General features: G+C 34.5%; 1 protein-coding gene across 1 annotated transcript; it reads right to left on the bottom strand.

Annotated features, from left to right (window-relative positions):
- Nucleotides 1–1,931: 1,931 nt before the first annotated feature.
- LOC136797517 (protein FAM199X-A-like) lies at nucleotides 1,932–12,820 on the bottom strand. Its single transcript, XM_067054099.1, has 9 exons — nucleotides 12,574–12,820; nucleotides 8,190–8,246; nucleotides 7,108–7,271; nucleotides 6,658–6,754; nucleotides 4,508–4,659; nucleotides 3,955–4,029; nucleotides 3,382–3,428; nucleotides 3,027–3,146; nucleotides 1,932–2,089 (listed from the first exon to the last, which is right to left on the bottom strand). Exons 1-9 carry the CDS (start codon nucleotides 12,714–12,716, stop codon nucleotides 2,012–2,014), a joined length of 933 nt encoding a protein of 310 aa, XP_066910200.1. The 5' UTR covers nucleotides 12,717–12,820; the 3' UTR covers nucleotides 1,932–2,011.
- Between the last annotated feature and the right edge of the window lie 541 nt (nucleotides 12,821–13,361).

Below are 13,361 nucleotides of genomic sequence, written 5' to 3'. Positions count from 1 at the left end.
CTGAAAGTCCAAAATTTCAGACTCCCACCTGGCTGTTTTGGACCCAAAAATCCAAACCCCCCCCTGCAGAGTGGGGGGGGGGGGGGTGCACACTATGCCCTTGCTTGGCTTGTTTGTTTCATGAAATGTCACTGTTTTCTGTGAAAAGCTATCCAGACTTCCTTACATTACAATCTTCCTTATCTATATATCTATATATTTCAGCAGTTAACAACATAAATGTTTGTTCTCCCTACATATACTCTTACAAACCTATTTCATGCATATAATATGAAATCAATATCCCCCAAAACAAAAGGGTAGGAAACAATCAAATTAGCTATCCATACCAGCTAAGCAGCTATGTGAAAACAAAAAACAACAACAAGATAGATCTAATCACTCCATCAAAAGGGAAACTAGAAATGAAACGAGTAATCTCTTGATATTTGCACACAAAGATCCTACTCTTTAGTTTCAAACCTGATAGCTCCTTTGGATTTTCAATCACGAAATCTGAAATTGACATAAAGATGTCTTCCATTTTGTTTCAAAAAGTAGAAATGTTTTGATCCGAACTTTCTGCGGTGTCTATCAAAGATAAAGCCCTGTCTACACTCAAACTTACAATGGAAAATGACGCAGATTGTCGTCACACTTGACATTACGCTCTTTACGCCCCAATTACCGATTTTCAATGTAAGTAGACCCTTATTTAAAATGTTTGCAAATTTCGCGATTTTTACCTGGCTGGAAATTTATGAAAGTTTTATGAGCCCATTGATATTTATAAATAAAGCCCCATAAAGCATGTGGTTTTCTTTAAAAGTACTTCTTTAGGCTCTTAATTGTAATTAAGCTCTCTTTGGCTTTTTTTGGAACTTCTCTGGAATATATTTTTGCAATGAAAAAAAATCATAATGAACCTCGCGGAAATAATTGAACAAACAATATCTCCAAAAAAGGACAACAAGAACTGTTCACTGAATTGATAAAACTTGTGAAAGCACATACTATCGAATAACAAATTTATAAACGAAAGTCTAAAAAATATATAAATCTAAAAAAGTTTGAAAACATTTGATTAAACACTTCGAACGTTACTTCCTGTAAAAAGGCGTCTCAAAAAATTTCAGAAGATGACAATAAAATTATCTTTTCTTCTAAAGTCGAAGTGAGAAATCTCGCAAAATTCTTTTTCTGGTCCTTTCACAAGTTTTCTTAGACACCAAAGTATTTGCACTCGGTTTGAACTAACGAGGAAAGGAAAAGGGTTTCGGAACTATTAAGAATGTTTTAACTGTACATGATTTCACGGAAAAATGAATTTATATTACAAAAGAAAATCGAATGGGGGAACATTAGAGTATAAGAGCAGAAACTCCCCATTAGAAAAGTGGCACAAATGGAAAAGTAGCTTAAGGGAACTTATTTTGGCGGGAGCTAATTTTGGCGGATTTGGCGAATTTAGACGAAATTCGCCAAAATTAGTTCCCGCCAAAATTAAATATTTTCCTCACTCGCCAAAATAAGTTCCCGCCAAAATTAAATTTTTTGTTTCCTTGCCTAAATAACCCCTGAAATTCATCAAGATCGCTCAAAATAAGGCAAAATAGAACAGATTTACGCAAATTAAAAATATTCACTATTCGCCAAAATTAAATTTTTTTAGGATATTTGCTGCCCGCCAAAATTAGTTCCCACCAAAATAAGTTCCCTTAAGGTAGCTGATCTGGCTGTCCATCCTGCGAATAACTAATGCATCGAAATTCTTTCATTTTTCTAGTATTTTTCGAGAGATTAGTTAATGCGAAAATAAGTTCCCTTAAGTTACCTGAACATGAAATCTAAAAATAATAGGTGCTGTAAAGATTTTGCTTTATGCCAATCGAATGATCGTATCGGGAATAAAAAAAAAAGGATTCTAAGGATACGAAAAAAGAGACAGTAACTTTTAATTCAAATTCTGTTTTCTTTTGAGTACCATATATAAATGATTTGTATAAAAAGTTTGTTGCCATAAAAAACTATATCAACTCAAAATATCGATTTCCTCTTCATCTGAGAGGGATTCGGTTTCGGTTACCGTGAAAGATGCCATAGCAATCACCTGAAAAAACAAAATAGAAATGACGGGGTAATACGGCGCTAGAATCTCCCGTAATAATCATTTCGGTACATTAAATTAAACCTTTCTCAAACAAGAAAAAGTGAAGCCTTAAGATTTGCACCCCCTTTAGAATTATGGATTGATTTTTTTAGCTCTTCCTTTTTTGCGTGACATATCTTTCGTGGCGATAGGTTTTCCTTTCAATCTGGCAATTGCATAGACTAGTAAACTAGTCGGTTATTACTTATAATAAAACTGTCAATCAAATAATGTAAACACTAATTAAATATTCAGCGTGCATGCGAGAAAAGGAAAATAACGGACTAGAAGCTTCTTCCAACGCCTTTTTTCTTCCCCTAAATTCGTAAGGAGAGACATACAGATTTCTGTATGTCTGACCCGTGCGGGATTCTTGCATTTATTTTTCGTTCTGTTTATTGCATTTTTGGAAATGCTCATTTATTTATATGTTCCCATGTTTAATGTTACTATGAAATATCATTTAGTCAAAAAAGTTGGATGGATTCTCAAAAACCTAAAAAAGGTTGTAAAATTAAACGTTTTTTGAGGGAAGAAGCTTTCTAGTCGTTGAAATTCAGAAAAGACACGCAACCTCACCTCTTCGATTCTTTTTATTTGGAGCTTGAATTTTTTGTATATGGGTCTGTTTTCAACGACTAGTTTACTAGTCTAGCAATTGCACGAAAACCACACGAGTCAAGCTTATTCGATGGGAAATAAGTGGCTTCATTTCTCATCCAAGAGTTCCGTTTCTATCTCCTTCCGGGCTTTGAAATCAATGTTTGTGTTTACACAATAGACAGCTCCAGGCTATCAGGCCTTACTCTTGAGTAGAAGAGAGGAAGTTTTACGCTCGTAACGGAGCAAATATGACGTAGAAGGGAACTAAAGTGAAACATGCTAAGATAGATCATACCTGTTCGCGTGAGAAAAGTCCACTTCGTCTTTCCTTTTGTATTTGTCGAAAAGCCTTCAGTTTTTCTGTTTTCTTAATGATTTCTTTGCGTTTCTCAATCGTTCTTTTTTGCTTCAATATCTTAAAGAACAAGAATTGTAATTTATTTGGAATGTAGAGACTCCCCCTTCAACTTAAACGACCCTACTTGTTTCCCTGATTTAGGCAACTGTATAATATTGTATTGTCAGACGGAACTTAACGTTTAATCAACGAATTAATCCGGATTCTTCAAATTTTGAAATAGGAGGGACAATCTACTTTTTTTGTTTTTGTCTATGTATAACACAAGAGGTAGGAAAAAGGCACAACTTACCGTATCAGTAGTTTTATGCGATGATTTCTTCTCTTTCGTTTTTGATACTACAAATGAATCAAAATAATACATGTTAATGCTTTCGTGCTCTAGAGAGTTGATTTGAACCAATAGATGGCAAATAATGTACATGATGAAGCTGTTATGTACCTAGACTAAATTCGAGTGAAAAGTGACTCTTACAGAGACTACTTCCAGGAGGTTTCCTAGCCAAGATTGCTTAACTTTCAATGCAGTTATTATATATGGAGGTTAGTTAAAGCTTTTCATATACTCAAATGCTTATAAAAGCAACATTTCCATATTAGTTATACCACAGTTTTGCATTAGAAAAGCAACATTTCTATACTAGTTATACCAGTTTTACATAAGTATTCACTGCCACTCTTCTAGCGAGGCAGTTTCGTAAGTAGACGCAAGATTTTCCATTCATCAAGTAAAAAATTTTCTATATCAAGCCGGTTATCCCGGGGAAAATAGCAGAAAAATCCTGGAAAAACCAGTGAAATCTTTGTGCCAGAAGTTGAATCTTATGCAGAACAACGGTATTCGAGAGTAAATTCAATAACTCACATTCGTATCTCCTAAGTTCTTTTTCAACGTACAGTTGTACCAAGTCGTATTTTCTATCATCCATCAAGTCAAAATCTGATAATGAAAACAAAAATATCATATTTTGATTCAAAGACCATGAAATAAAACAACACTGTACTTGTGTAAATAGAACTATAAGCAGGAGAAGTATTTCATAATTTTGAAGAATATTATATTGAAGAAGATTTCATTCAGGGGGGGAGGGTCAAAACTAGAATCTCAGACATCATGACGTTTAGTGGCGTATTGATATACCCAAAGATCTTGAGATCTTATTACAACAGTGGGGGCAGTCTCCCCTCATGATTATATTGGTACTAGAATAGATCTTACGATTTTATTCAATCTTTTTAAGGATTTTTCACTTTCCTTAAGTTCTGAGAAATGGGAGGTCTCCATGTCAATGTGTCTCGAGAGTTACATGTCAACTATAATAAAATATCTCTAAATTGGGTTGCTGGTAGGCAAAAAATTCTAGAAAACCCCTTGAAATTTAAAAAGGACAGTCAGTAAAATCTGGCAAAGAAAGTACCTATGAAAAATTCAGTGTCCGTGGGATTCAATCTTGCATTGGGGTCGATTATTTTGATTATTTCTAATTGTTCTCGTAATCCTAATTTTTGAGAGACGGTTTCCATCAAATCTTGCAGTGTTGCTGTTTTTTCTTTTGTCGACAGTGAGCTCCTGTTAAAAAAAGAGTTAACAAGTGATACTTTAATGGACCTACCTGGTTATGCATTTAACACATATATAATTGATATCTACGCGAGCATGACCGTTAAACAATCATTCAGAACACAAATAGTGACGATCTATTAAAATTAGTGATTTATTTCTTATAAAAAACGTTTAGAAAACAAAAATTTCATGATCTTGAAATATTCTTTCATAATCAAGACTTTGTGAGCAAAAAAAAACATCTATCCCATAAAAAAATTTGGTTAAGAACATTGATGTATGCTTATTTAATAGTGATTCTTATAGATAAAGATGCATTTTTTGAGCTGAAAATTTCTTTTTTTACAAAAATCTGCTTGAGCCATCTTTTACCTACTTTCATGCAAAAAATCAGAAAAAACAATGATCCGATATTTCACAAAGTCCAAAAAACCCTTTTTTTAGCTGAAATTTAACCAAAATGTTTTTTTTTGAAAATAGAGCTCCGTCACATTCGAGGGTTTATAGTTATGTATCTTTGTGCAGAAAATCATAAAGAATGAAAGAGTCCAATCTCGAGAAAAGTTGGTAACGTACAGACAGAGGTTAATTAATAGGCACTTTCCGCAATCACAACGAGTATGACAACGAGAACGTGAAAACATCAAATTCACACCTTTGAGCTGTCAAACTTGTCAAATCTCTGAGTAAACCCCAATTTCTTTTTGTCTCTTCTTGTGCCCGACGTCATATCACTTATTTTCCCGTTGTCGAACAAAAAGTAAGTATAAATTTTGAATCTTTATACAATTCTGAAACTTATTTTTGCGTTTCATGACTTTTTAAAACATTATAATATTTTGCTGGAAAAATAATTTTTCTACCAGATTTTGAACTTTATCTTGCTGTCTTGTTTTTTAGCCTTAGAGGTTTTTTCCATAGTAATAAAACATATTTCTAAATAAGTTTTCCATTCTTTTTAGCATGCACTGGTCATCTGAACACGATACAGCTTACACCAGAGAAATGCATCTCTTCGAACCTTGGAAATACAAAAAGGGCAGTCCAGAAAGAGGAAACGTTTGGAAGGCAATGGCGGAAAGCTTAAACCAACTGGAGTATATATATTTCAAAGTTAACGATCGATCCTTGAGAGACCGTTATAATCATTTGGAGAAACAGTTTAAAGCAAAGAGAAGTAGACAAGAGAAAGCATCTGGCATCGATGTTCCAGAAGAAACAGAGGAAGACCAAGGATTGGCTGATATAATTCAACAATTTAAAGACTGAAACAAAAGCATCAGAGGAAAAGGACCAAAAGAAAGAAACGCAAGATAGAGAGGTGGCACAGGCAGAAGAGTTTAGGAAGCAATCGTTGGAGACCATATCTTCTTTTATAGACAGAAATATTATTGTTTACTTTTTAAACATTGTCGTTGTGAAAAGAAAGTGGGGAAACAAAAATTAGCTACAACGGCAACTTCTCTATTTTTTCACACCTATATATTATTTCACAAGTTTTGCCGTTGCCGTTCTCGTTGTGACTGCGGAAAGTCTCTATTAGGACCTCCACCGGGGTAGGTCCAAAAGTCATCAACTAATAGTCAAATAAGAATTTGTTTACATAAATCTCATAATGGCAAAATCTAATATCACAGAAAAGGGGCTTTCCAAAGTAACACCAAAGCAGACCATGGCTCAAATATAAATCTTTATTAAAAAAGAAAAACATCCACTACAGACTGTTCCGCGTTTGGCTTGCATAATAATGTCGATGTTGAAGTTTATAGAGAAAATAAATTTTAAAATATTTTAATATCAAGAGACTAACATCTATTCAGAATAAGGGTCCAATTTATTAATTTTCTAGAAAGATTTCATCAGCCAGTCTTAATTACTCTACGCTTTCTTGATTGAAGCAGCATCAAGTCTGAATGTCAGTGCCAAAAATAGTGTATGCTTCCTTGAAAAAAATACCATAACCTGGACCAGCTTGGACTGGAAAAACTAGAAGAGCTAACTTACCATTTAGTTGTCCTATTTGGTGTATTCTTTTTATTTTTCTTGGAATGAAAATTTGATTTTGATGGTGATAAACATAAAATGGAGTCGGGTTCAGCAGCTAAAAGAAAACGAAAAGTTTTTTGATAAAAGAAACACATATCAGCTTTGAAGCACTGCTTACTCAAAGGATATACAAAATATCCATATTAAGAATAAAGGTTAAAGAAATCTGTTTTTTAAGGCTAGCTAAGAGACCGCTTGAAATCTATTTTTGAAAGTTCAACTAGATGTATTTCAATCTACAGAGGGAAAACAACCAGATTCTAGAAAAATAGATAAAAGTGTCTGCTAAAGGCAGAAAAGAACACTTTTCCCACAAAAATCACTATTTTTACCATAATTTTTAATAATTCAGGCTGTCTAGTCTCTACAAATTAAACTACATGAAAAATTGTACTATACTCAACTTACCTGGTTGTATATGTTCTTGTGATTCTTGTGTAAAACTATCATTCATCAACGCGTCGAAATCGCATAACTCGCTTGTGACAGAGGGACATGCAGAGGAGGAAGTTGAACAAAATTCATTTCTTTCATCCAGTAGAGTATCAAACCAATTTTGTGTGTTTATCAATCTGAAAATTGATTGAAGAAAATTACAGTTGCGGCAATTTCTATGGATAAGGTTTAGATCAATCATTTTTTTACCATTACCATGTTACCTTAAAGGATGAAATTTTGGCGGGAATTTAATTTGGCGGATGGCCGAAAAAGTTTTTTATAGGGAATTTAATTTGGCGGGCGGACGGAAAAACTAAATTTGGCGGGAATTTAATTTGGCGTTTGCTGAAAAATTTATCCTTAAAATGGCGTAAAAACAGCAAAAAAAATGCAAAAACACCTTAAAAGAGATCATATTTTCAAAAAGTTTAATCTGGCGGGAATTTAATTTGGCGGATGGCGGAAAAAAGAAATTTTGGCGGGAACTTAATTTGGCGGATTCTGGCCAAATCCGCCAAATTTTCTTTCCGCCAAAATTTCTTCCTTTAAGGTAAATGAAAATTCCCTAACTAGGAAAGCGGGCGCTCTCTAGTCTTTACCATCGAAAATCAGTTTCCATTGGTGATTTTTAGCCAATCCAGTCAATTACTGTAAAGGGTGAATTATAATTCAATGTTATCCATTTTTGGTGCCAAACTTTAACGCTTTTTCAAAAAAAATTTAAAAATACCTTAAACAAATACCCCTACCTTAACCAAGGTACATGGATACCTAATTTAAGGTACATGTTTTTTATAAGCACAACGTTTATAAGTATAAGCAGGCTCAGTTTTTGGTACCCAAACAATTGCTCTATTGTTTCAATACAATAGAATGCTAAGCATAATGCGAGCCTGTTATAGGACTAGACATTTGTAAAAAACATGTACTACACCTGACTGAGTGTATCAGAGTAGCCATCTTAGCTACATTTTTGTCAATCAAATTCAAATAAAGATAGGATTTTAGATAAATAGGAGATTTCATTGTTTTAAATGAAGTCTTCAACTTACAAAGAATCTGCTGCTTGGTCGAAATAACTTGAAAAATCCTCTGTGAAACCAAGTAGGCTGAAATGTGAAAAAATCAAAAATGTTATGACTTCTGTAACCATTTTCATAAATATTTTTCATTGTACTCAAGTAAGTTATGGCATCTCAAAAATACAAAAATTCCATAATTTCTAGAACACTTCACCAAACCAGACAAAACATATGGGGGGACATAAAGGGTATAACACCGGCGAAAAGGTCTATTTTAGAATCATATTTTTGCTTTTTCTGTTTCTATTTCTATTTAATTGCTCCAAATCTATCTGTGTCAATCCAATGTGAAAAAGTTTTTTTGCGAATTGAAATTGATGAGTAAGTAAACGATATCATTCTTATCTTATTTAAAAACCTTTAAGGGGTCACTCACATATCGATTCTTCCCGCGACTAACGTCAAATAGACGCTAATTTGAAAACCCCCCCATCCCCAACTCTTAACATCAAAGATCATCAAAAATTGATAGACTCTAAATTTTCTCATTCACTTTCATCATTGCTTCATCAGCCATCTTTAATTTTGCTATGGCTTGCTCAGTTTACATTTTAAAAATAATGGAGATAAATTCAAAACTTTTTTCGGAAAGTTGCTGGGACTAATTATCTTCGTAATCATAATCAACAGAATAGCATCAACAAAAGACCAACCATCGGCAAAATTCAAGGGCCTCGCGGACCGTCTAAACAAAAGGAACTTGAGACATAAACATCGGGCCATTCGTTTTGGTTAATATTGTTCTATAAAATAACGAACCGAACGAATACCATCAACTGCTCTAACTTGGGACTGGTTGATATCTGGTCTGTATTTTCACTTACTGTTAAATCTTTTTGACAACAAAATTTGTTTTGATAACTCCACCAAGTTTATCAATCATACTTCTTCGTTCCTCTTAGAGTGCACAGACACTTGCGTGTGTCCCACTACGGATTTTTTTCATATTTCAATTTAAAAGCCTACTCGGTGCGAAAGAGAAATTGTGTATTTTTTAATACGTCGTTCATTAAATCAAATCAAATGACTTTGGAGGTTTGGTGAAATGGGGGCCGAATTGCCGTCCCATGTTTTGTCAGATAGTCCCAAGTTAGAGCAGTTGACGGTACTCAGTTGGGTGTTTAAGATAACAGCAATCAGTCAGGAGTAATACCTTAAACAAGGCGTATACCTTGTTCAAGTAAGAATTCCAAATTTCTATTGTTTGATACTTCCTATTTAGGAAGTAGTGGGAATATTTTCCAAACTAGGAAAAAGGGCACTCTCTCGTCTATACCATTGGAAAGAGCACGAGAAACTGAATTCCCATGGTGATTTTTAGAAAATTCCATAGCCGGAATTGATCACAATCTTCAATTTTAAAACAACCTTAAAGTCCAGTCTACATGAAACGAAATTGGCTTTTTTAAAGGGTGTAGAAAGAGCTTTACACAAAAAATACAAAACAATTTAAAATGGTACCAGACGTTTTTTCAAGAAATCTTTAAAAATACCTTGAACAAGGTACCCCTACCTTAAACAAGGTATATGCATGTACCTTGTTTAAGGTACATCCTAAATAAGGTATACACCTTGTTTAAGGTATTATTAACTATTCTTCTTTGCTTCGTGTCTTCTTCCCCTGAATTTATGGTTCCAAATCTAGTTCCAAAGATAAAACAAAGATGAAAAAAGATTCCGTCTGTAGATTTTGATAATTTTTTCACTACTTGGTCAATCAAAGACTCCTCTTTCCTATGTGCTAAAATTCAACATGCCCTTTTTCCTATAACACATTTAAAATCGATGTTTTTCAGGAAATCTTAAAAAATATCTTAACCAAGGTACCCCTACCTGAAGATCATCACTATAATAAATTTGACGTCAAACAGAAAGGTTGTGCTCTTCGTTTATTTTTCAAAATGAAGAATTTTCAATAAAATTTTAAAAATATGGAAAAAATAGCCAAATTTCAACCAAAAACGACATCACCTGGCAAGATCCTGATCCCTGATGAAGATGCGAGTGACAACAATCGATGTACCGAGCATATTGTATAAAAGACGATGAAAAAATGAGAATTCAATGTCATAAATGCCAACGAACGCTACATTATGCCTGCACTGGACTACCACCATACCAGTTAAATATGTTTTTAAATAAAGGTACCGAAAAAACGTGTGTATAACTGTTGCTCCGGCAAAGAACTCGGTTAGAAAGTTCCTAATCAAGTGGAAAGAAAAAGCTTCCGCACAGTTATAAAGAAAAATCGTGCGAAAGTATAAAAAAGTCAAAAGTGAGGTGAAAAAGTCTAAACACAATGATCAAAATTACAGGCAAGATATCAGAATACATCAAGGAAAATCAAATTACCATCTAATACAGAGCCAGTTTTCCCAACGCAGAAAAAAAACTAACATCCAAGATAGAAGAGACTTGAATAACAAGACTGCAAAAATTCAAACCACAACAGAACCACGTAAGAAAAGTTTTGCTGAAGCGACTAAAAACAATGATCAATTAAGCGTAAATAGCATGAAACAGCTACTACCCGAGGAAAAAATCGACGAACAAATTGAGGACCAAAGGAAACTATCGACAGACGCAAATATCATATCCATGGGGTAAATAAAATGAAAATAAAGAAGATATCGATTCGTTACTGACTTTGATGGACGTAATTAAAGACTCAACCCACCTACGTCTCTCGTGTTGGAAAAGAATCTAAGGTTATGCGCCCAATCAAGTTGTATTCAAAGACGTCATAACAATACAGATTCATGAAGAATTGACTGAATTGAAACAACACGAGACGTACGTGAAATTAAGTATCACCGACGACTTGACAAAAATGGAGAGGGAACAAATCAAAGAGTGGAAAAAGAGAGCAGACGAGATGAATAAAGCCAGATCGAAGGACGATTTTAAATGGAGGGTACGAGGAAGCCCTCGTGAAAAATTATATTTTAAAAAGATTTTTTGTACAAGAACGGTTTAGAGGCCCTTGTGCCTCAACTGTAATCACCTTACAAATTGTAAAGTAGCGTTGACTTTTATTAGCCTTTGTTGCTACCTGTTCGTCAACTTGAAATAAACTATTACATTACATACATACCTTAAACAAGGTATATGCATGTACCTTGTTTAAGGTACATCCTAAACAAGGTATACGCTTTGTTTAAGGTATTACTCCTGACTGGCAATTACTGCTCTTTTCGGCAATTATTTCCGAAAACGGTAATTTTTTCAACGATGAAATGCTGGATCAGCAAAATGTGTTGTCCTTTAAGGGCAGAAATGTCAGAGGTGTCTGATGATTGTAAAATTACATCGAGAAAAAGGTTTTTCCGATTTTTAAGTGATTTTTTTAATTTTTCGTTGCTCAATTACATGAAAAGTTCTAAAAATAACATGTAAAGATGCCGAAACACAGCCAGAAAGAGATAACAAAACCCCGGTTGTAAGTTTGTTTACATATGACTCGATTTTGCTATCAGCACTTCCAACAAAAACCAGTTGAAAACAAAACTAAACGAGGCACAGTGGGCCTACTTATCGCGAGGGTGTCAAATACCATGTGTTCAATAATAAAATCAACTTTTCTTTCCAAAAACAGCAATAATTGCCGAAAACGGCAATTTTCATTTACTTGCTTTTTTTATTTTTCTGCTGATTCAGCATTTCATCGTTGAAAAGATCAATAATTGCCAAAAAGAGCAATAATTGCCGTATTTATCTTAAACACCTGACTGGTACTTAGGTATATAAAAGGAGGAAAAGAAATATGGAAAGTATAAACATTAGTCATGGAATGAAAGTCTCAAAAATCGATATTTCTGGTGAAATTTCTTAGCGTCACAGACTCGAACTCCCCACCCCTTAGCGTCAATTTGACGTTAGTCGTGGGAAGAATCGATATGTTGTGAGTGACCCCTAACCAAGGTTTGTTGGCGCAGCATTTTATACAAAGTTGCAGTGTACATACCTTCGCATACCTTCACATGTGTTTTTAACCATTTCAAAAACCCAGAAACTTTTTCAAAAACAACACAAACCCCATATCTACAGCTTATTTCGAAATTCATGGTAGATGGTCTGTTGTCATTGTTGTTTCTCATGTAGGTGAGATAGAGGGGGGAGACAACGAGAGAAGTGTTGTATTTATAAATGATACTTCACGGTAAATGTGAGATACACTCTGGTACAGAGTACCCACCAGCCCAACTGCATGAATTTTTAACACCCACTGCTAATACTATTGTTATTGGAATTCTTCAAGTAAACGAAGGAAAGTCATTTTTGAATATTTCAAGTCTGAACATCTCAAAACAATCATAAATTTTGAGTTTTTGGAAAAATTAAAAAGAGCAATTACCTGTGATCTGCCTGTGCCAGCAATGGAGAGCCAGCTAACATAGTCATTTTGTTTAAATTCTGTATAGACACTTTAAAATAATCAAATTCTAGCAAAGCACATGGGCAAAATCTACTCAATATATAGTCCTTCCCTGCTCGCATGCCATCTTGGATGATAAAAACACTCTTGGGTTACGATTTCAATACTTTACGGCAAACTACTTCATGCCCAGGCTTTTTAGATTGGATTCGTAAGCTAAGTTTCTAGACAAACATGCGTTAGGTTGTTTCGGGGAAAACATATGCACCAGCCCACGTGTCTTTGGTATTTAACAGAACGCGCGGGAAATTTCTTCCGCCCTTTTTTATTTGGGCGGATAAAGTCCGCCCGCAGCATGTGCAGTATAAACAAAGATGCTGGCACTAACTATGAGCACTTGAGTAGACTGGTAAGAGTTGCTGCATTATGTGTGTTGACAGTTGAGACGTGTTGAGTTGCATATTCTACATATTTATGGTGTTTCTTGTTTTGAATCATGTTTCCTTTCGTCTGTCTTTCTACATTTTTCTTTTCTTTGTTTGTTGTGCTGTTGTGTTGTTTGTTGCCAGTGGACTCAAATCGATTCATTTTTTTCTTTGATAGCTCTTTGCGGAGCCCCTTCCTCTCTTAGCAGGACTTAGCTAGAGTGCCAGATGTGATGTCTAACCTCAGTTCAACAAGTTCTCACTACACTTATACAAACCCCTGATTGCAAACAAGCCTCCTTAGGGCTCGTTTTATCTGTTTATCCAGAAACTACCGTGAGA

This window comes from Clytia hemisphaerica, unplaced genomic scaffold, assembly GCF_902728285.1.
Source record: "Clytia hemisphaerica strain Z4C2 unplaced genomic scaffold, Clytia hemisphaerica genome assembly, whole genome shotgun sequence".
Classification (NCBI taxonomy): Eukaryota; Metazoa; Cnidaria; class Hydrozoa; order Leptothecata; family Clytiidae; genus Clytia; species Clytia hemisphaerica.
This window is presented reverse-complemented; position numbering and strand designations above follow the sequence as displayed.

Excerpts from the sequence above, each read along its gene's own strand:
- LOC136797517 (XM_067054099.1), bottom strand. The coding sequence starts at position 12,716 with ATGCGAGCAGGGAAGGACTATATATTGAGTAGATTTTGCCCATGTGCT. Across the intron at positions 4,030-4,507 it reads GGACACTGAATTTTTCATAG|ATTTTGACTTGATGGATGAT; the intron begins GTACTTTCTTTG and ends TTTCATTATCAG. Across the intron at positions 3,429-3,954 it reads AGAACTTAGGAGATACGAAT|TATCAAAAACGAAAGAGAAG; the intron begins GTGAGTTATTGA and ends ATTCATTTGTAG.